Source organism: Ovis canadensis, chromosome Y (assembly GCF_042477335.2).
Source record: "Ovis canadensis isolate MfBH-ARS-UI-01 breed Bighorn chromosome Y, ARS-UI_OviCan_v2, whole genome shotgun sequence".
In the NCBI taxonomy this organism is placed as follows: Eukaryota; Metazoa; Chordata; class Mammalia; order Artiodactyla; family Bovidae; genus Ovis; species Ovis canadensis.
The window spans coordinates 1,426,140-1,448,090 of record NC_091271.1 but is presented as its reverse complement, the minus strand read 5'-3'; the positions used below and the strand labels follow the sequence as shown (position 1 = coordinate 1,448,090).

At 51.7% G+C, this 21,951-nt stretch overlaps 2 protein-coding genes across 3 annotated transcripts in view; one reads left to right on the top strand and one right to left on the bottom strand.

Annotated features, from left to right (window-relative positions):
• Positions 1-3,220, bottom strand: part of LOC138431356 (arylsulfatase H) — a 59,838-nt gene extending 56,618 nt beyond the window's left edge. Inside the window, exon 1 of one of the 2 annotated variants that reach the window (XM_069573437.1) lies at positions 2,472-3,220. In XM_069573437.1, coding sequence (XP_069429538.1) covers positions 2,472-2,512 — 41 coding nt within the window. In that variant the 5' untranslated portion in view covers positions 2,513-3,220. The remainder of the gene's footprint in view (positions 1-2,471) is intronic. The other variant, XM_069573438.1, reaches the window with a different exon arrangement.
• On the top strand, positions 1,844-16,736 carry LOC138431355 (arylsulfatase D-like). The gene is given in 11 exon segments (XM_069573436.2): positions 1,844-1,925; positions 4,467-4,616; positions 5,559-5,680; positions 6,933-7,055; positions 8,951-9,374; positions 10,219-10,355; positions 11,035-11,169; positions 11,843-12,005; positions 13,896-14,017; positions 16,269-16,549; positions 16,552-16,736. Coding segments are annotated over 11 exon segments (1,785 nt in total). The 5' UTR covers positions 1,844-1,881; the 3' UTR covers positions 16,636-16,736.
• The last annotated feature ends 5,215 nt before the right edge of the window (positions 16,737-21,951 follow it).

Below are 21,951 nucleotides of genomic sequence, written 5' to 3'. Positions count from 1 at the left end.
GAGGATGAGATGGTTGGATGGCATCACTGCCTCAATGGACATAAGTTTGAGCAAACTCTGGGAGTTGGTGATGGACAGGGAGGCCTGGTGTGCTGCGGTCCACGGGGCCATAGAGAGCCGAACACGACTGAGCGACTGAATGGAACTGAACTGAATGTACATACATGGAATCTAGAAAGAGGGTCCTGACGATCCTAACTGCAAAGCCGCAAAGGAGACGAAGACATAAAGGACAGACTTGCGGACACAGCGGGGGAAGGACAGACGGATAGGATAGCCTTGAAACATGTCTTATCATTTGTAAGGTAGAGAGCCAGTTGGAATTTGCCGTACGATGCTAGGAAGCCAAAGCTGGCGCTCTGTGACAACCTATAGGGGGGTAGGAGAGGGAGGGAAGTTCAAGAGGAAGGGGATATATGTATACCTATGGCTGATTCATGTTGATGGATGTCAAAAACAACCACAATATTGGGAAGTAATGACTCTCCAATAAAAAAAAATAAGCCTCCAACGCTAAAATATACAAATGAGCTTATCTACACAACAGAAACCGGGTCTGATGCATGCATCAGGAAGACTCCCCCTGGAGGAGGAAACGGCAACCCACTCCAGGATTCTTGCCTGGAGAATCTCACGGACAGAGGAGCCTGGCGGGCTACAGCCCACGGGGTCGCAAAGAGTCGGACACGACTGAGCAATGAACACACACACCCACACATAGAAACACAAACAGGCTCACAGATGTAGAGAACAAACTCGCTTACCAGGAGTTAAGGGGTGGACAGGCTATACTGGGAGATTGGAATTGATACATACAGACTACGATGTATTAAATGCCTTTCTTTCTTTTTTTTTTTTGCTACTCAAATATAATAGTATATTTTGAAAGGCAAAAAGAATCTAGATCTAAGTTTTTGGAAATACTATGCACATTTAGAGGAACTGTTGTTAAATGGCTTTCTCTGTGGCACTGGCGGTGAAGAACCTGCCTGCCAATGCAGGAGACGTAATTGGGTGGGGAAGATTCCCTGGAGAAGGAAGTGGCAAGCTACTCCATCCAGGGTTGCTGCTTGGAGAGTCCCACGGACGGAGTAGCCTGGCAGGTTATACAGTCCACGGGGTCGCAAAGTGTCGGACACAACCAAAGCAATTTAGCACACATGTATCAAACAGATAACCTGTCAGAACCTAGTGCATAGCTCAGGGAACTCTACTCAGTGCCCCGTGGCGACCTGAATGGGAAGGAAATACAAAAAGGAGTGGATCCATGCGCATGTTTGCTGATTCACTCTGCTGTACTCTTGAAACTAACACAAGATTCGTAAATCAACTCTAGTCCAATAACAGAAGAGTCTTGAGAGTCCCTTGGACTGCAAGGAGATCCAACCAGTCCATCCTAAAGGAAATGAACCGTGAATATCCATTGGAAGGACTGTTGCCGAAGCTGAAGCTCCAATATTCTGGCCACATGCTGCGAAGAGCTGACTCACTGGGAAAGACCCTGATGCTGGGAAAGACTGAAGGCGGGAGGAAAATGGGGCGACAGAAAATGAGAGGGCTGGATGGACATGAGTTTGAGCAAACTCCGGGAGCTGGTGAAGGACAGGGAAGCCCGGCATTTCTGTCGCCCTGTGGACTCGCAAAGAGTCAGACACGACTTAGAAACAACTGCACTCCCGCTTTGGCCCCTGTCTCCTGGGAGTGCCCGCCACCGAGAAAGCCACCCAGGAAAACCTGTTTAGAAGGTCGGTTTCGCCTGAGGCCCCAGGACTTTAAGCGGATTAGAGCGGGAGGGGGACCCCACACCCCAGATCTCGCCGCTCGGTGGGCGGGACCCAGAGCGCCCGGGGCAAAGTTCCGCGCTCCGGGCCGCGCCCCGCCATGGCGCTCACAGCGCGGAGGAGACGCGCGGCGCACGCCGCCAGGTGCGCGGGACCCTGGGCCCCGGTCCTTCCCCGATCCTGGGGCTGGGGGCGTGGAAACAGGGGAATAGAGTAGGGAGAGGCGTCTAGGGTGAGCCTGGACGCCCCCATCCACCCACCCACCCGCCCGAAGGCCGGCCTGCGCTTGCGCCTCGGAGTCGCCAAAACGCAGCTGGAGGCCAGCTCGCCTTCCTGGACGCCGGCGGGACCAGAGAGCTGGGTTGGGGGCGTCGGGGGGCGTCGGGGAAAGGGAGGGAGCGGAAGGAAAGGGACCAGAAGGTGGGGGAGGCGGCGGGGAGGAAGGGCAGGCAGGCAGGCCACGCCCGGGTAGAGGTGGCGCAGCCCTCCCCCGCTCTCCAAAGACTTCCTGTCCCGCCCCAGAGGTCTCCTCCAGCCACTCACTAGCCTCCTTCCAGCCCTCTCTCGCCGCGCGCCCTCCATCCCCAAAGTAAGACACACCCCCGTTCTGCACGCTGACCACCTCCCCACACACCCCACCAGCGTGGCCGTGTGCCTGAAACCCACTAGGATGCAATCGGTCTGCCCTACCTTCTGGACTCTTGGCGAGCCCGCCAGGCTCCTCTGTCCATGGGATGCTCCACGCAAGAAAACTGGAGTCGGTTGTCATTTCCTTCTCCAGGGGATCTTCCCGACCCAGGGATCGAACCCAGGTCTCCAAAGGGCAGGCAGATTCTTTACCTTCTGAGCCACCAGGCAAGCCCCCAGAAGAGGTGATAGGATCCTGATGTATTCCCCTTGCGTTGTTTCAGAGACAGTCCTACACTGTCAGTAACCCGTAACTGAGTCTGACGGAGTGGCTCTGGGGGCCTTCTTTCTGACATGTAACTTCAAAGGGAAGGGTGTTGTAAGCGTGAACACCAGGTAGGGCGTTGCGTTTAGCATAGAGTCCAAGAAAAAAAAAAAAAAAAAAAAGACTGAATTGTGGCTCCTGCAGAGTTAGGGGGCAGAAAAAGCAAACTTTAGTTACAAACACGCAGAGTTCCGACCAGTTAAAGTGAAAAAAAAAAAAAAAAAACCAACTAGGAACGATCAGGCCTGCTCACTGTTCACTTTGTATTTATTCTCAGGAAAGGGAAAGGAAAACTCATCCCTCTGTTTTCCTTTTCACCACAACAAATTCCTCCAAGGGTAACCCCACTCCCCAAGTCTCAGGCCGCGGGCTACAGGTCCCGAAACCCAAGCGCGGCGGAAAGGCCGCCCCCAGCTTCCGGACTGCTTGGCGCGTCGGGGCCCAACACGGGGACGGTGTTGGCACCGGGAGGGCCCTTGCTGGGGACTCGGGTCCGCTGGAGCTTCTAGCGCCCAGGGCCGCAGGGCTTGGGGGGCGGGGAGAGCCTCGGTAAGTCCACCCCCAGGACCGCCCAGATCTCCGTTAGGCCGTGCACACGCCCGCGCGTCGGGGCGGCGCCCGGCACTCGCTGGCGGCGCGCCTTGCAAATCGGAGCTGTGCTGTCTAGGGGACTTTTAATGCCGTATTGATCCTGTACAAACGGAAGTCCCCAGGCCACAGGTCCCCGACCCCGAGCACCGCGGAGACGCCGCCCCGGGTCTCCGGACTGCTTGACGCATCCGGACGCGATCGAGGAACGTCCACCGGGACGCGATCGGAGAACGTGGATGGCACCGGGGCCCCTGTTGCGGACTCGGGGATCCGCTGGAGCGTCTAGCCTCCGAGCGCCTCTCGGTTTTGGGGGGCGGGGAGAGCCTGCCCAGGTCCACCACCCAGGACCGCCCAAACCTCGACGCTCGCTGAACGCGCGCTTTTCAAATCCGAGCAGTGATCATTTGATCAAAACAGCTTTGCTGTCTAGGGTACTTTTAATCCCCTATTGATCCTTTAAAAACGTTAAGTCCCCTTCTGTTCCGACCTGGCCCCGTTTCCCTCCTGGCGGAGCCTGGGCCCCCCTCACCCTGGGTTCCCCTCACCCTGGGCCCCCTGCCTCTGTGCGGAAGGCAGCTCTGAGACCCAGGGACAGGCGTGCCCGGGGTGCAGCGAGAATTAATTACAAAGTAGTGCAAGGTGGGGGGCCTGGGCGAATTCAGTGAAAGAAACTGAATTTGGGCGGATCACGACTTTCAAAAGCAAAAACTAGTGCGTTCAAGTTCTGTGCGGCGCGTGGAATGGATTGGTCAAGCCTTGGGATAAAAATATACAAGGGCTGCAGGCCTTTCTTTGTCAAATCCTCATATAAAGGAAGAGCTTCCAGGGAGGCTCAGTGCTAAAAAATCCCTCGGCCAGTGTAGCAAGCACCGGTACAGGCTCTGGGTGGGGGAGATCCCCTGCAGAAGGGAAGTAACAATGCATTCTGGTTATTCTTGCTTGGAGAACGCTATGGACGGAGGAGCCTGGTGGGCTCCTGTCAGCGGGGTTGCAGAGAGGCGGACTATGGACGGAGCACACGTGCAGTGGGATGCGAATGCCCTGCACCTTCCCCGCAACCTGTTTGAAAGGCTGACTTTTTCATTCCAAAGGAGACGTTTATTTCATTTTTGGCTTTCCCCCCCCTTCTTTCTTCTCTCTAGGAACTCTTTAAATGTGTTGCTCATCATGTGTTTGCTTCTGAAGACTTGCGAGTTAAAATCAGCGAATACGTCTAAACCAAATATTCTGCTGATAATGGCGGACGATCTGGGCATTGGGGATCTCGGTTGCTATGGAAACGACACACTAAGGTACCTCGCTCGAGCTGGGGATAGGGGTAGCCGGGAGGCAGTTCTCGGAGTGTGTGTGCGCGTGTTTGGATGAATGAACCAGACTTCAAATCTGCCCGAAGAAATTAGGAAATTCCTTAAGGCATCAAATTTCCACAGCGAAAGTTATTTTTGGAGCAAAAGTGAGTTATCAACCTTTCTGAGGGGAAGAAGAGAGCACAAGAGACTTCAGAGGGAAAGAAGGAGAGTTAGAGGGAAATCTGAGACTAGGAAGGTGAGAAGAATTCCTAAGATCAGGCCAGTGATTCTGAAGCTCCAGTACTTTGGCCACCTGATGCAAACAGCCTGATGCTGAGGAAGATTGAGGGCAGGAGGAGAAGGGGGTGACAGAGGATGAGATGGTTGAATGGCATCATGGACTCGATGGACATGAGTTTGAGCAAGCTCCAGGAGATGCAGATGGACAGGGAAGCCTGGCGTGCTGCAGTCCATGGGGTCTCCAAGCGTTACACACAACTGAGCATGCACGGAAACCTGTGTTGGAGTGCGTGTGAATGATACCATCAGCCGCCACCTCTGAACAGAAGTTTTAGGAACTGTCTCTGCAGATGTGTGTGTGTGTGTGTTAGTCATTCATTTGTGTCCAACTGTGACCGCATGGACTGCAGCCCTCCAGGCTCCTCTGTCCATGGGATTTCCCAGGCAAGGATACTGGAGTGGGTTGCCATTTCCTCCCCCAGGGGATCTTCCCTACGCAGGGACTGAACCCGGTTATACCAAATTGCAGGCAGGTTGCTTTACCATCTGAGCCACCAGGGAGGTCCTGCAGGGGGCAAAATGCAATTACATCTAAAGCAAAGGAAGTTCCTCAAATAGAGAACTCATCCGTATACCTTTCAGCATGGGGACCCCACCCAGCTCGCTCGACCCATCCTAAGGGTGACCTTTGTGTGCTTTGCCCAGGACACCGAACATCGATCGGCTGGCAGAGGAAGGCGTGAGGCTCACCCAGCACCTGGCGGCCGCCCCCCTGTGCACCCCGAGCAGGGCCGCCTTCCTCACGGGGAGACACGCCTTCAGATCAGGTGGGTGTTGTGGGGGCTGCTGGGGAAAGGGCTGGCCTCGTCCGCCCGTTGACTATCCTTAAAAATGAGGTGGTGGCCATCTCCCGGAGTTAGCCCAAGCTCGTGTCCATTGCATCAGTACGGAGCCATACCACTTCAGTATATTTCCCAGCGAGAACCCCATCAACTGCTGTATAAAAAGACAAGGGGACTTTGATACAAATAAAAAAAAAGGCTAACACAAAATACAAACTAAAAGAATTAGGTGGTAGGACTTCCCTGGTGTCCAGTGGTTGAGACTCCATGCTCTTCCAGTGCATGGGTCAGAGGTTCAATCCTTGGTCAGAGAACCAGAGTCCACATGTCATAACTAAGACCCTGCACAGCCAAATATATATATATATATATATGTATATATATCTTAAAAAAAAAAGAAGAAGAATCAGGTGGTGGGAGTTCCCTGGCAGCCCAGTGGTTGGGGACTCTTTTTCCAATGCAGGGAGCATGGGTTCCATCCCCTGTCAAGGAACTAGATCCTACTTGACATGACTCAGATCCTGCACAGACAAATAAATAAATATATATTTAACAAAAGAAAAGAATCAGGTGGTGGGACTTCCCTGGTAGTCCAGTGATTGAGACTCTGAGCTTCCAGTGGAGGGGACATGGGTTCGATCCCTGGTCTGGGAACTAAGATCCTGAAAATAGCCAAAAAAGAAATCAAGGGCCAATGGTTGATAATGGTTAAAATACAATCTGCAAATTCACTTTCCTGGAATTATGTAACTATTGTGCTTGTATGCTGCCAAGGTGCTCAGTCATCTCCAGACTCTTTGCAACCCCATGGACTGTGGCCTGCCAGGCTTCTCTGTCCATGGGATTCTCCAGGCAAGAAGACTGGAGTTGGTTGCCATTTCCTTCTCCAGGGGATCTTCCCAACCCATGGATCGAACCCCCGTCTCCTCCACTGCAGGCAGTTTCTTTACCATCTGAGCCACCAAAAAGCTCTGTAATTACTGAGAATTCAGAAAGCTGAAAGCCTTCAAGGTAACTGATTGTATTCCGTGTTGTTTGTCCAGAATCTTTGAGTCCGTCTCGAGGTCAAGTTGCAGTTTCAGATGGTTCCTCACAGGGTCATCCGTGGTGGAGAACCTCAGTCCCCAGTGGAGACCCTCGGCCTACTTACCAGAAGTAGGGTACTTCCCGGAAGTAGGGTACTTCCCGCTGTTTACTGGAAACCAACGTTTCCTCTCGGCTCTGCTGCTCTCCGCAGGCATGGACGCCACGGATGGCTACCGGGCCCTGCAGTGGAACGCGGGTTCGGGGGGACTCCCGCAGAATGAAACCACGTTTGCGAGGATCCTTCAGCGGCAGGGGTACACCACGGGCCTCATCGGTGTGTGGTGACGCGTGTATTTTTCTGCTTTCTTTGCGTGACGGTGAAGGTCAGGGATCGCAAGACCCTATGTTCCTAGAAAACGTTCAGCTGTGAGAACCCAGACTTAGTTCCTGGTGCCTCTCATGTCTCTTGAATGGTTCACCATGTTGGAATTGAAGAGTCTTTTTTTTTTTTTTTTAACCCAGTAATTTTATTTTCTTTTAATAATATTCATCTTTCTTTTCTTTATTTTTTTCTAGACTTTTTTTGAGGAGAGTTGTTTCACAGTGTTGTCTTGCTCTCTGCTTTACAGTGAAGTCAGTCAGCCATGAAGAATGCTCCCTCTTGAGCCTCTCGCTCACCTCGCACCCCCCACCCGCCTAGGTCATCCCAGAGCCCCCTGCTGAGCTGTGCAGCAGCTTCCCGCTAGCTGTCTGTTTCACACATGGCCGTGTATAGATGTCAGCGCTGCTGTCTCGGTTCGTCCCACCATCTCCTTCCCCTGTTGTGTCCACACGTCCTTTATCCACGCTCTAGTCTTTATTCCCGCCCAGCGAATAGGTTCATCTGCTGTCTTTCTAAATTCCGTACATACGTGTTAACATGGGATACTTTTTTTCTCTTTCTGACTGACTTCACTCTGTAGAGTAGGTTCTGGGTTAATCCACCCTCACCAGCAGTCACTCAAATTCATTCTTTTTTATGGCTGAGTAATATTCCTTTGTATATACGTGCCGCATCTGTGTCCATTCATCTGTCAATGGACAGTTAGGTTCTTTCTATGTCTTGGCTATCGTAAATAGTGCTGCAGTGAGCGTTGGAGTACGTGCTGCTGCTGAGTCGCTTCGGTCGTGTCCGACTCTGCGACCCCATAGACGGCAGCCCACCAGGCTCCCCCGTCCCTGGGATTCTCCAGGCAGGAACACTGGAGTGGGTTGCCATTTCCTCCTCCAATGCATGAAAGTAAAAAGTCAAAGTGAAGTCGCTCAGTCGTGACTGACTCTTAGCGACCCCATGGACTGCAGCCTACCAGGCTCCTCTGCCCATGGGATTTTCCAGGCAAGAGTAGTGGAGTGGGGCGCCATTGTCTCCTCCTGGAGTACGTGAGTTTTTTACAATTATGGTTTTCTCAGGGAGTCCTTGTAACTTTAAAATATTTCTCCATTAGCCTCTTTGCTGGAGGAGTCCATCTTTTCCTCATGGCACTGGTCAGAATCTTCTAGACATTATATTGCTTTAAATGGCCACACCTCATCTCAAAACCCAGTGTTAAAACATCAGATGGTGGGACGCTTTGGAGGCGGGATCCTTCTGTATGGCTTTATTCTCCAAAATCCTCACTGCAGCCTGATGTTTTTGTTTCCTTAAATGTAAAAGGGCAGATTCCTGGGTTGGGAACCAGGACAGAGTCTTACAGGTTCTGAAGATAGCTTGTGAGTCGTGGGGGGTGGGGGGACCAAAGGAACAAGGGAAAAAATGTCACTTCTTCACGTGGAATTTTGGGCACCTGTAGCCTGCCAGGCTCCTCTGTCCATGGGATTCTCCAGGAAAGAATACTGGAGTGAGCATCCTTTTCCTATTCCAGGAGGTTTCCCAAACCCAAGGATTGAACCCGCATCTCTTGTGTCTCCTGCACTGGCAGGCAGATTCGTTACACCTAGGAAGCCCCTGTTGCTTTTTGGGTGTTGTTGTTCAGTCGCTCAGTCGTGTCTGACTCTCTTCGACCCCATGGACTGCCGCACGCCAGGCTTCCCTGTCCTTCACCGTCTCCGGGAGTTTGCTCAAACTCATGACCACTGAGTTGGTGATGAACCTCCCAGTTACCCTCAGAAAGAGATTTCAGGCAGAATCCCTTAGACGTATGCTGTTTTTTATGTTTCTTTTTTTTTTTAAGTTCTTGCTTCTGTCTTCAGGAAAATGGCATCAGGGTGTAAACTGTGCCTCGCGCAACGACCACTGCCATCACCCTCTGCACCACGGCTTTGACTATTTCTACGGCATGCCCTTCACGCTGGTCAACGACTGCCACCCAGACAGGCCCCCGGCGCTGGACGCGGGCTTGAGGGCCAGGCTGTGGCTTTCCACCCAGATCATGGCCCTGGGCGTGCTGACCGTCGTGGCCGGCAAAGCCTGCAGGCTGATCTCCGTTTCCTGGAGACTAGTCTTGAGTGTGGTCACCCTGGTCCTGCTCTTTCTCACGTCCTGGTACGCCAGCTTTGGCTTCGTCCGCCGCTGGAACTGCATCCTGATGAGAAACCACGAAGTCACTGAGCAGCCCATGGCTTTGGAAAGAGCTGCGAGCCTCGTGCTCAAGGAGGCTGTCTCCTTTCTTGCAAGGTAATGGCGCCATCCCCTTGGAAATCAGAGGTGAGTTCTGGGTGCATCTGAGTCTGTTTATCACCGGTGGGAATCTGCCAGCTCTCCAAGCAGACGTGTGTGTGTGTGTCTTAGTTGCTCAGTCGTGTCCGACTCTTTGTGGCCCCATGGACTGTAGCCCACCAGGCTCCTCTATCCATGGGATTCTCTGCATGGGAAGACTGGAGTGGGTTGAAACAAGCAGGTGGGTTTGAAGACTTCAACAGTTACACATGGATTGGTTTCCAAAACTCCAGTCTCTTCTTCTTGTTTTGGGCTCTGTTTTCTTTCTGTTAATATAAACCTTCTCTGTGTGCATGCTCAGTTGCTCAGTCGTGTCCGACTCTTGGCGACCCCCATGGACTGTAGCCCACCAGGCTCCTCCGTCCTGGGGATTCTCCGGGCAAGCATACTGAAGTGGGTTGCCATGCCTTGCTCCAGGGGATCTTCTCAACCCAGGGATATGAACCCGGGTCTCTTGCATTGGCAGCTGGATTCTTTACCACTGAGCCACTTGGGATGTCTAGAATATCGCGCAGCACCTTAAAAGAGTAAGGGGCTGTGTGTGCTGACACGGAAATGTAGCTGGCACGACCCTATGGGGCGTTCCTGGGACAGGCCCCTACCCCTGTCCTCTGCTGCAGCTCCTGTCTGAAGCATGTAGATCATAGTATCTGATACAGACTTCTTCAGTTGTTTTACAGATGCTAAAACCCCCAGCAAACAGATGTGAATTACTTGATGCCCACGAGCCTTCAGTCTCTAGTTTGAAATCCTGGATCATAGAGATGCTGTTGTAGCCAAAGGATGTTTTTTCTCCTTTCAGAAATAAGCACGGTCCTTTCCTGCTCTTTGTGTCTCTGCTGCATGTCCATGTCCCCCTGGTGACCACAGAAAGGTTCCTTGGGAAAAGTCAGCACGGCTTGTACGGCGACAACGTGGAGGAGATGGACTGGCTCGTGGGTAAGTCAGCCCACGGCCAGGCTTCGTTAGTTCCCGGCCTTCCCTGGATGGCGGGGTGACACGTCGGTGACCTCCCCAGGAGCCAGCCTTCGGTAAAGAATCAAAGACGAAGAGGAAGGTTCTCCCACGTCATCCGCAGATTCCTTCTGTCTTTCCTATTTCTTTTGTCTACTTTTGCACATAGGCGTCCTTCTAAAGTCTGTGATTGAACGCTGCCACGACAGGACTTCCCAAGCGGTCCAGTGGTTACCACTTCACCTTCCAATGCAGGGGGTGTGGGTTCGATCCCTGGTCAGGGAGCTGAGATCCCACATGCCTCGCGGCCAAAAAACCAAACATACAACAGAAACTGTATTGTAGTACCTTCGATAAAGAGCTTAAAAATTAAATGTTAGTCGCTCAGTCGTGTCCAACTCTTTGTGACCCCATGGACTGCAGTCCATCAGCTCCTCTGTCCATGGGATGGATTCTCCAGGCAAGAACGCTGGAGTGGGTTACCGTGCCCTCCTCCAGGGGATCTTCCCGACCCAGGGATAGAACCCACATCGCCTGCGTCGGCAGGTGGGTGGGTTCTTTCACTACTGAGCCACCTGGGAAACCTTCAGAAAGGAGATGTTGGGTTGAATTCTCAGATGCTGTTTCATTCACGTCGCCCTGAAATGCCGCGTCTTTCCTAAAGGGGAGATTCTGAACGCCGTTGAAACACATGGCCTGAAAAACACGACTTTCACGTACTTCACCTCTGATCATGGGGGACACTTGGAGGCGAGAGACGGACACGTCCAACTGGGCGGGTGGAATGGAATTTACAGAGGTAAGGCCCGTGGGCATTGGGGTTCCAGGGTAAAATCTCTTTACATTGGTACTTTTAAATATCTGACATGAGGGACTTCCCTGGTGGTGCACTGGTTAAGACTCCGCACTTCCATTGCAGGGTGCACGGGTTTGATCCCTGGTCAGGGAACTAAGATCCCACGTGCCTTTCAGCATGGCCAAAAAAATTTTTTTAAATGAAATGAATAAAATAAAATTTGATACGGTTCATCTGAACTATTCTGGAGAAGGAGATGGCAACCCACTCCAGCGTTCTCGCCTGGAGAATCCCGTGGCCAGAGGAGCCTTGTGGGCTACAGTCTACGTGTGTGTGGTCAGTCACTCTGTCGTGTCTGACTCTTTGCAACCCCACAGACTGTAGCCTGCCAGGCTCCTCTGTCCATGGGATGCTCTAGGTAAGGATACTGGAATGGGTCGCCTTGCCCTCCTCCAGGGGATCTTCCCAACCCAGGGATCAAGCCAGCATCTCATAGATCCCCTGCACTGGCAGGTGGGTGCTTTACCACTAGCGCCGGTGGGCTACAGCGATGGGGTGGCCAAGAGTTGGACGCCACTGAGCGACCGAGCATACACACTGGATACAGACCCACACAAGTACATCCGGGTGTGGCTGGAGCATCTCCTGAGAAGGCAGTGGTGTCGTTCCCTTCCAGGTGGCAAAGGCATGGCCGGCTGGGAAGGCGGGATCCGGGTCCCAGGGATATTCCGGTGGCCTGGGGTCCTGCCGGCCGGCCGCGTGATCCATGAGCCCACCAGCCTGATGGACGTCTTCCCCACTGTGGTCCAGCTGGCAGGCGGCCAGGTGCCCCAGGACAGGTACACTCCTCCCTGCGTCCTGAGAGAGCCCCCTTCCCTCGTCCATATCTTTGGGGAAAATATTCCACGATAGGAGAGCGTTTAAAATAGGCTCCCATGTAGGGGACAGGCTGATGTGAAATAACCACACCCAGGAAAACAAGACTAAACGAACTATTGGGTCCAGTGACTTGTTTTGGTCTTTTTTTCAGCAAGAGTTTATGTTACGGCATCACAATCCGGAGAAGCAATCGTCAGAATGTGACATCTCCTATTAATCTTCTGAGATGCAATGTTGCCGACGTGTTGGTGCGGCTATGAAAATTTAAATTTTTTTTTAAAGTTTATTTTATTTATTTTTAGGCTGTGCCACACAGCACGTGGGATCTTAGTTCCCGGACCAGGGATTGAACCTGTGTCCTTCCTGCACTGAAAGTTCAGTGTCTTAACCTTGCTGGACCACCAGGGAAGTCCCTTGAAAATGTGATTGAAAAATAATTATGTACCTCGATACACACCCAAAAAGTCCCTCTCATACATGAGAAGAAATAGAAGTAAATATTTTGATACAAGATTGGATTTTACTTCCTTTAGGATAACCAATAAGGGACTTCCTTAGATCTCCAGTGGTTAGGAATCCATGTTTCCACTCACAGGGGGTATGGGTTCGATCCCTGCTTGGGGAATGAGGATTCTACCTGTCACCCTCCCCCCCCCCCAAAAAAAAGCCTGAAAAAAAAGGTTACCAATAAATATTTGTGTGTGATGGATAATAATATAAGGTACTTTACCCCTAGTTCTTACTGCAAAAAAAAAGCCATCTTATTAATTTTTTAGTTTAATAGTATTTGTAGTTCAGCAGGTTTCTCTGGAGAGAGAGAGCCAGCAGTACATGTGTAGGGGTGTGTGTGTGTGTGTGTGTGCGTGTGTGTAAGTGAGAAGGGCTCCACTAGTGACTCAGATGGTAAGGAGTGCCTGCCTGCAATGCAGGAGACCCAGGTTCGATCCCTGGGTTGGAAAGATCCCCTGGAGGAGGACATGGCAACTCACTCCAGTCTTCTTGCCTGGAGAATCCCACGGACAGAGGAGCCTGGCAGGCTATAGTCTGTGGGGTCAAAAATAAGACATTTATCATAAGGAATTGGCTCACACAGTGGTAGAGACTGGCAAATTGAAATTTGATGTTGGGAAGGCTGCACAGCAAATTCAGGAGTATTTCTGTATCATTGTGTTGAGAGAGAGTTTTCTTTTCTCCAGCAAACCTCAGATTTGTTCTTGACAGCCTTCAACTGATCGGACCAGACTCACCCTCCTAACCCCAGGGCAATCTGCTTTACTCAAAGCTTTGCTAATTAGAGATGTTAACCTCACCTACTATATATAAAATAGATAACCAACAAGGCCTTGCTGTACTGCACAGGGAACTCTGCTCAGTGCTCTGTAATCACCTAAATAGGAAAAGAATTTGAAAAAGAATACATACATGTTTTACGTATCACTGATTCACTTTGCCATATACCTACAACTATCATAACGTCGTTCATCAACTATACTCTAATAGAAAAGAAAAATTCAAAAATATATAGATAAAATGAAAAATATAAATAAAAGGTTTCTGCTGCCCTAGACTTCAGCCTAGGGGCACAGGCAGCCCAACTGGAATTTAAGAAGACTTGGTATTAATATCTGCGGTCAGCGTGGTGTGTGTTGTTGTGTCTGGGTATGTCTGTGTGTCTTCTATGTATGACGTGCTACACACCGTCTGGGCAGCCTTGGGGAGACGAGGCGTGTCTGATCCACTGTGTGTTACCTGGGGTCCTGGCAGTCTTGGGGTTTCGAAGGTCCCAGGTCCACAGTGCAGCCCGCATAGCCTCAGTCTCAGTCCCTCCTGTGGCCTCTTCCTTGAATCAGGGTCATTGACGGCCGGAGCCTGCTGCCCCTGCTGTGGGGAGATGCTGAGCACTCGGCACACGAGTTCCTGTTTCATTACTGCGGGCAGTATCTCCACGCCGCCCGCTGGCACGACAAGGACAGTGAGTACTCGCCTCCCCATGACTCGGTGGGTGCTGGTCTCCATCAGGGTCCTCCAGGGAAATGGAACCTAGAGGGTGTGTGGGTGCCCGGGTGGATGGGTGGATGCATGGATGGGTGGATGGATAGATGATGGCTGGGTGATGGATGATGAATGGATGGGTGGGTGATGGATAGATGGATGGGTGGGTGATGGATAGATGATGGCTGGGTGATGGATGATGAATGGATGGGTGGGTGATGGATAGATGATGGCTGGGTGATGGATGATGAATGGATGGGTGGGTGATGGAGAGATGATGGCTGGGTGATGGATGGATGACGGATGATGAATGGATGGATGGGTGATGGATGGATGATGGGTGGGTGGATGGATGGATGATGGGTGGATGATGGGTGGATGATGGGTGGGTGAGTAGATGGATGGATATGTAAATGATGGCTGGATGGATGCATGGATAGATTGATGGGTGGATGGATGATGGATGGATGTGTGGATGGGTAGATGGATGAGTGGATAGACAGATCAGTAGATGAACAGGTGGATGGATGGATGGATGATGGATGGATGGATAGATGGGGGATAGATGAATGGATATGTAGATGATGGATGGATGGGTGTATGGATGGTGGGTGGATGGATGGATGACGGATGATGAATGGATGGATGGATGATGGATGGATGTGTGGATGGGTAGATGGATGAGTGGATGGACAGATCAGTAGATGAACAGGTGGATGGATGGATAGATGGGTGGATGGCTTGATGGGTGTATGGATGGTGGGTGGATGGATGGATAGACAGACTGATGGATGAACGGGTAGATAGATGGGTGGGTGATGGATGAATCGATACATAGATGATGAATGGATGGATGGATGATGAATGGATGGATGGGTGATGGATGGATGATGGATGGGTGGATGGATGGATGATGGATGATGAATGGATGGATGATGGATGGGTGGGTGGATGGATGGATGATGGATGGATGATGGATGGGTGGGTGAATAGATGAATGGATATGTAGATGATGGCTGGGTGATGGATGATGAATGGATGGGTGGGTGATGGATAGATGATGGATGGGTGATGGATGGGTGGGTGATGGGTGATGGATGGATGATGGGTGGGTGGATGGGTGGATGGGTGATGGATGGATGATGGATGGATGGATGGATGATGGGTGGGTGATGGGTGGGTGGATGGGTGGATGGATGGATGATGGATGGGTGGGTGATGGATAGATGATGGATGGGTGATGGATGGATGATGGATGATGAATGGATGGATGGGTGATGGATGGATGATGGGTGGGTGGATGGATGGATGATGGATGATGGATGATGGGTGGGTGGGTGGGTGACGGGTGGATGTGTGGAGAGATGGATAAGGGATGGATGTGTGGATACACAGATGATGGGTGGGTATAGATGGGTGGGTGGGTATAGGTGGGTGGATGGGTATAGGTGGGTGGGTGGATGGATGCATGGATTGATAAGTGGATGGATAGGTGGATGGATGGATGGGTGGGTGGATAGAACGGTGGTCGATAAATGCATATATAACAGATGGAAAAGGTGACGTGATAGGTGACTAGATAGAGAAATAGATATACACAGAGATAACAGATGAAGGCGATGGCACCCCACTCCAGTACTCTTGCCTAGCAAATCCCATGGACGGCGGAGCCTGGTAGACTGCAGTCCACGGGGTCGCGAACAGTCAGACACGACTGAGTGACTTGACTTTCACTTTTCACTTTCACACATTGGAGAAGGAAATGGCAACCCACTCCAGTGTTCTTGCCTGGAGAATCCCAGGGACGGGGGAGCCTGGTGGGCTGCCGTCTATGGGGTCGCACAGACTCGGACACGACTGAAGCGACTAGGCAGCAGCAGCAGGTAGATAATAAATAGTTACATACAGAGGGGCCTCCCTGGTGGCTCAGCTGGTAAAGAATCTGCTTCAGTGCAGGAGACCCGGGTTCAATCCCTGGGTGGGGAAGATCCCCTGGAGGAAGGCATGGCAGCCCACTCCAGTATCCTTGCCTGAAGAATCCCATGGACAGAGCAGCCTGGCGGGCTGCAGTCCACGGGGTCACAAAGAGTCAGACACAGCCGCATATAGAGGACACAGCCGCATAAGAGGAAGAGACACAGGTGGAAACAGATGACAAAAGACAGAAAGGTGAGCGATGGAGCTGCAGGTGTCCGCGCAGCTGACGGGGCACCGACTCCGTTTGCCCCTAGGCGGAAGGCTCTGGAAGGTCCATTACACCACGCCCCGCTTCCACCCCGAGGGCGCAGGGGCCTGCCACGGCCGCAGCGTGTGCCCCTGCTCGGGAGCCGGCGTGAGGCACCACGACCCTCCCCTGCTCTTCGACCTTTCCGAGGACCCGTCCGAGGCCCGGCCCCTGTCGCCCGACGCCGGGCCCCTGTACCACGAGGCGGTGGCCCGCGTGGGCCGGGCGGTCCGGGAGCACCGCCGGTCGCTGCGCCCGGCGCCTGAGCAGCTGTCCTTCTGGAACAGCTGGTCTGGAAGCCGTGGCTGCAGCCCTGCTGCGGGCCCTTCCCGTTCTGCGCATGCTCCCGGGACGCGGACCCCAGGGAGACCTGACCTCGCCGCTCCCCAAGTTACAGCAAGGGGTGGGCGAGCAGGCAGGGAGAACGGGACCCTTGTGTGCTGTCGGGAATGGAGAACTGCAGCGGCCGCTGGGGGCAAGGGGTGGACGGTCCTCCAGCCACCAAAAAATGGAACTACCCTAGGATGCAGCTGTGCCAGCCCTGTGTGTGTGTGTGTGTGTGTGTGTGTGTCGGTGTGTGTGTGTGTCGGTGTGTGTGTGTGTGTCGCTCAGCCATGTCTGAAGGAGTCTTTTGAGCCTAGAAGAGAAAACAACAGTTTCAAAGGCCCTTGCTGAATCATCTAACTTTGGAGAAAACAAAACAGAACTTTAGGTCCTGCCCTGATGCCCCAGGCCGGTTGCATCTATCTGGGGCTTATCACCACCCCCTGTCCAGAAATCTTCCACCCCCTACACCTGTCCAGAAGACTTATCACCCCCCTACCCAACTACAAATGCCATCTCAGCTAAAGAATACCCAAAACATCCCTCCTAATTAACATTTCCTGATCGCTTCCATAAACCTCCCTATAAATACGGAGCCTCCCTGGTCCCTCTCTGCACTCAGCCTGGTTGTTAGGCCGACTGTCGCCCTTCCTTGCCTAAATAAAGGTAACCTACTTCTATTGAAATGGTCTTTCCTCTTTCTGCCTCGGCCCAAACTATACCTTACAATGTCCAACCCTATGAGACCCCATGGACTGCAGCCCTCCAGGTGCCTCTGTCCATGGGATTCTCCAGGCAAGAACACTGGAGTGGGTTGCCATTTCCTCTGCCAGGGGAAATCTTCCGGACCCAGGGATCAAACCCAGATCTCCTGCATTGCAGGCAGATTCTTAAACTGAGCCCCCAGGGAAGCCCTGGGTATTTGTCTGCAGGAGATGAAATCAGGATGTTGGAGACTTATTTGCACCGCTATTTACTTCAGTGGTATTCACAATAGCCAAGACGTGGAAACAACCCAAGTGTGTTATCAATGGACACATGAATACAGAAAATATATATACACACACATGCTCATACTCTTTGCAACCCTGTGGACTGTAGCCCCGCCAGGCTCCTCTGTCCATGGGATTCTCCAGGCAAGAATACTGGAGTGGGTTGCCATGCCCTCCTCCAGGGGATCTTCCCCACCCAGGGATTGAAACCGGCTCTCCTGCATTGGCAGGCAGGTTCTTTAGCACTGAGCCACTTGTGGAGCCTACACACACACACACACACACACACACTGGAATATTATTTGGCCACACACACAGACACACTGGAATATTATTTGGCCACACACACACACACACACACACACACTGGAATATTATTTGGCCATAAAAACGAAATCTTGTCACTTGCAGCAATGAGCTGCCTTGGTGGCTCTGCCTGCAATGGGGAGAGCTGAGTTCTTACCTGGAGAATCCCATGGATGGAGGGGTCTGCTGGGCTTTAGTCCACAGGGTCGCAAAGAGTCGGACACGCCTGAGCGGCTGAGCAGACAACAGGTGAACCTTGAGGGCATTATGCTAAGTGGGATAAGTCAGGCAGAGAAAGACAGGTATCTTACGATCTCGCATCTGTGTGGAAGCAAAAACAATAAAGTTCTAGCTGCAGAGAGCAGAGTGCTGAGTGTCACAAACTGGAGGGGCTGGCGATGGGGAGACCCTTCCAGCTGTAAGATGGACACATACTTGTTGGAAACCTCCGAACTGTCATGCCACCTATAAAACCAACGATTCAAACGGGAATGCTCCTAATTTAGAGGTTCCACCTGGCTTCGTTGAACATTGTATTTTTTTTAAAGATTGGTTTTTTAACATGGACCATTTTTTTTTAAGGTCTTTATTGAATTTGTTCCAGTACTGCTTATTTTCTGTTTTGGTTCTTTAGGCCCTGAGGCACGTGAGAATCTTAGCTCCCCAACCAGCGATCTTAACCACTGAACCACCAGGAAGTCCTTGTATTTCTTAAAAAACAAAACAATTTTTTAAGTTTATGCATTTTCACCTTCTTTGGGTCTTTTTCTTCTTTTCCTCTGTTACGACTTTCTGACGCACTCCTCATGAATTACATTCATTTTGAGTCGGACCTTTCCGCCCACCACCTTTGCTGGAAAACAGTCTTTAACTCCTGCGGCTTTTAAATATTACACATTTCCGTGGTAATCTGTTGTCAAAGTGGTTCTGAGAATAAAGAAGCGTTTTCTCGGCAGGTGGGTGCCTGGCGGGAAAGTGGGGAAAGACCCCCCAGAAGAAAGGGGCTTCCCCTGCAGACCCCAAGTGCAAAGAAACAGCCTTGAGGCCCAGGAGTGTGGAAAGCTGAGAGGGGTCAGCTGGGACTTGGGGCCCGGAGCTGATGCATGGCTGAATTGAACAAACTCCGTCTTTGTCTCCCAGGCGCCTGTAAGTCTGGTCTTTAACTCTGGACGAGGCGATTTACTATGATCAGGTCAAAGTTCACAAGTGTCCCTGAGGACCCTAGAGTCTACTTCTTAAGAGTTTCCATGGTAACAACTGGCCCAACCGGTTAAGCAGGCTGTCACAAACCAGTGATTGCGGAGGCTTGGCTGGCCCCTCCCCTCCAGTGTCTGTGTGTGTGTTTGAATCTCCAGCGGGATATGTATTCAGTTCAGTTCAGTCGCTCAGTCGTGTCTGACTCTCTGCGACCCCATGGACTGCAGCACGCCAGGCCTCCCTGTCCATCACCAACTCCCCGAGTTCACTCAAACTCATGTCCATCGAGTAGGTGATGCCATCCAACCATCTCATCCTCTCTCGCCCCGTTCTCCTCCCGTCTTCAATCTTTCCGAGCATCAGGGTCTTTTCCAATGAGTCAGTTCCTCGCATCAACACACAGCAGACGCGTTCCGAGAGGTCTCTATCAACATGTATCTTTCTGCCTGTGGATGTCCACTGGTCTCAGCACTGTTTGTGGAAAAGACCAGCCTTTCTCTGTGGCCTTGCCTCTGCACTTGGGCGAACCCTTGCCTTCATGTGTGGGGAACAGTGAGGTCGGAGGTGGATGGTCTCCCGGTTAGAGGTTTACGACTAGCCTCCTGTTTGCATTTCGTGGGGCTGGAAGACGTGGACTTCAGGCTGGAAACTTAAAACCAGCATCCTGTGTGCATTTCCTGAGGTAAGGAGATTAGACCAGGCTCCAGTGGAGGGATGTACAGTCGGCCTCAGAAACAGGGCAACTCGCTGAAAAGTGTTTGTCCCTAGTAAACATCTCAAGGGAAGAGATGAAACCCCCTGTGACTAAAGGGTCAAGGGATGTGTGTTCGCCCCTCTTTGGGGACATGCGAAACACTACACGTGCTCAGGAAGTCTCCTTGAGGGGGAGGGTCTAAAGTCAGGCTATGGGGCCAGACCATGAAGAGTCTTGCTCCTCCCAGAAGCCTTCACTTGGCGATCCATCTTGCCTGAGGGGTGCGTGTGCACACCGCAGGGGAGGGTCCCGGGGTAGGTTAGGTGTGGGAAAAGAAACCGGATAATCGGCCTGAAGGAAGACAAAGATCCAGAACTGCCTTATAAAGATATCTTAACTCTGTACTGGGCTCCTCCTCTCTGAGAGCGGGGAATGCCCACACCCTCTGTCTCGCCTTAAGCGTCTCTGTCTTGCTTGTCGTAACTGAACGGATCATTTCCCTATAAGCTCTGTCCCTTGCGATGCTGTGTTTCTAATAAAAAAATTTTTATACCCGGAATGACAGTATCTGCCTCTGAGATAAATGCATTTTTCACTGGGGGCAACGTTCCAGGGAGAAACAGCTTCTAGCCTCCTAGCCCTTGTGGGTGTGTTGGCTAGGATCCCTGGTTCTCATCCAGGATGCCCATCCCTGGGCAGGGAATTAAGCTCTCACTTGCCTTGGGTGTGTGCTCAGTTATTTCAGTCGTGTCTAATTGTGTGTGACCCCATGGACCCTCCAGGCTCCTCTGTCCAATGGGGATTCTTCAGGTAAGAGTACTGGAGTGGGTTGCTGTGCCCTCCTACAAGGGATTTTCCTGACCCGGGGATCAAACCCATGTCTCCTGCATTGAAGGCAGATTTCTTACCGCTGACCCCCTGGGGAAGCCCACTGCTGCCTTGATGAGATCAATAATAGATGCCCACGCTCAGGGAATTGACAGATTAAATGATCAGGACGTCAGGCATTTGGTCTGCAATACTGGGAGTTTTCTATGCTGGTCTTTGACCACTACTGAAGCCTGGAAAGTCTATAAGAGGTCTCCTGGAGGAGGACATGGTCTTGATGAAGAGCTGAGATCTAGACAAGTTTACAGAGAGTGTGTGTATTAGTTTCCTGGACTGATTACAACAAATGACCACAAACCAGGGGACTTAAACGACATCTATCCTCCCCCAGCCCTGGAGACTAGATGTCTGAGGTCAAGGGTCCTGGGGCTGGGCTCCCTGCAGAGGCTCCAGGGGAGGGCCCTCCCCGCCTCTTCCAGCTTCCGGGGGCTCCAGGCGTCCGTCCCTGGGCTGGTGGCCGCCTCCCTCCCGTCTCTGCCGCCGTCTCCACGTGGCTTCTCCTCTGCGTCCTTGTCTCCCCTCTTCTGTCTTACCTAAGCACACCTTATACTAGGCTTTGAAACCAAACCACTACCAGGGTTTCTTCAAAACTCGTTTTCCTACCATTTTCTTTTCTCAAGCTGCCATGCTTATATTTTTACAAACGTCTTGCAGCGCCTCCTGGTTCCTTGAAACAGTAAATAATCAAAAAATAGTTCTTGCATGAACATGACTCATTCCAAGAACTAAAAAGGAAATGCCATGGGGGAGGGTAAAAACGTCTTTGACAACTTGCTCTAAAGGGCACGTCTTTCCACATTTGCTACAAACTACTCAACCAGAGAAATATTTGTGAGCCTTTGTTGATACCTAGGAGTGGCCTTCCAGAAATGCTGTCTGGTGTGACCAGCAGCAACAGGCTGTCAGAGTTATTGACTAGCCCCACCCGGAAATCTGTGCGTGTATGTGGCAGACGACTTCAAGTTAAACCGTGGTGGGAGGCCCACCGGAGAAAAAGATGTGGGACTTTTTTTTCCCTTTCTTAGCTTTATTTATTTATTTATATTTTTGGCTGTGCCCTGCAACACGGGGGACCTTAGTTCCCCACCCAGGGATCAAACCCACGCCCCCCTGCAGTGGACAAGAGGAGTCTTAACCAGTGGACCACCAGGGACGTTCCTTTCCCCAGATTCATAGAAGTGTCACTGACATACTCCACAGTGTAAACTTATGGTTGCAACGCAAAGATCTCAAATACGTATAAATGGGTGGCGCTCCTGGTAAGGAATCCGCCTGCCAATTCAGGAGAC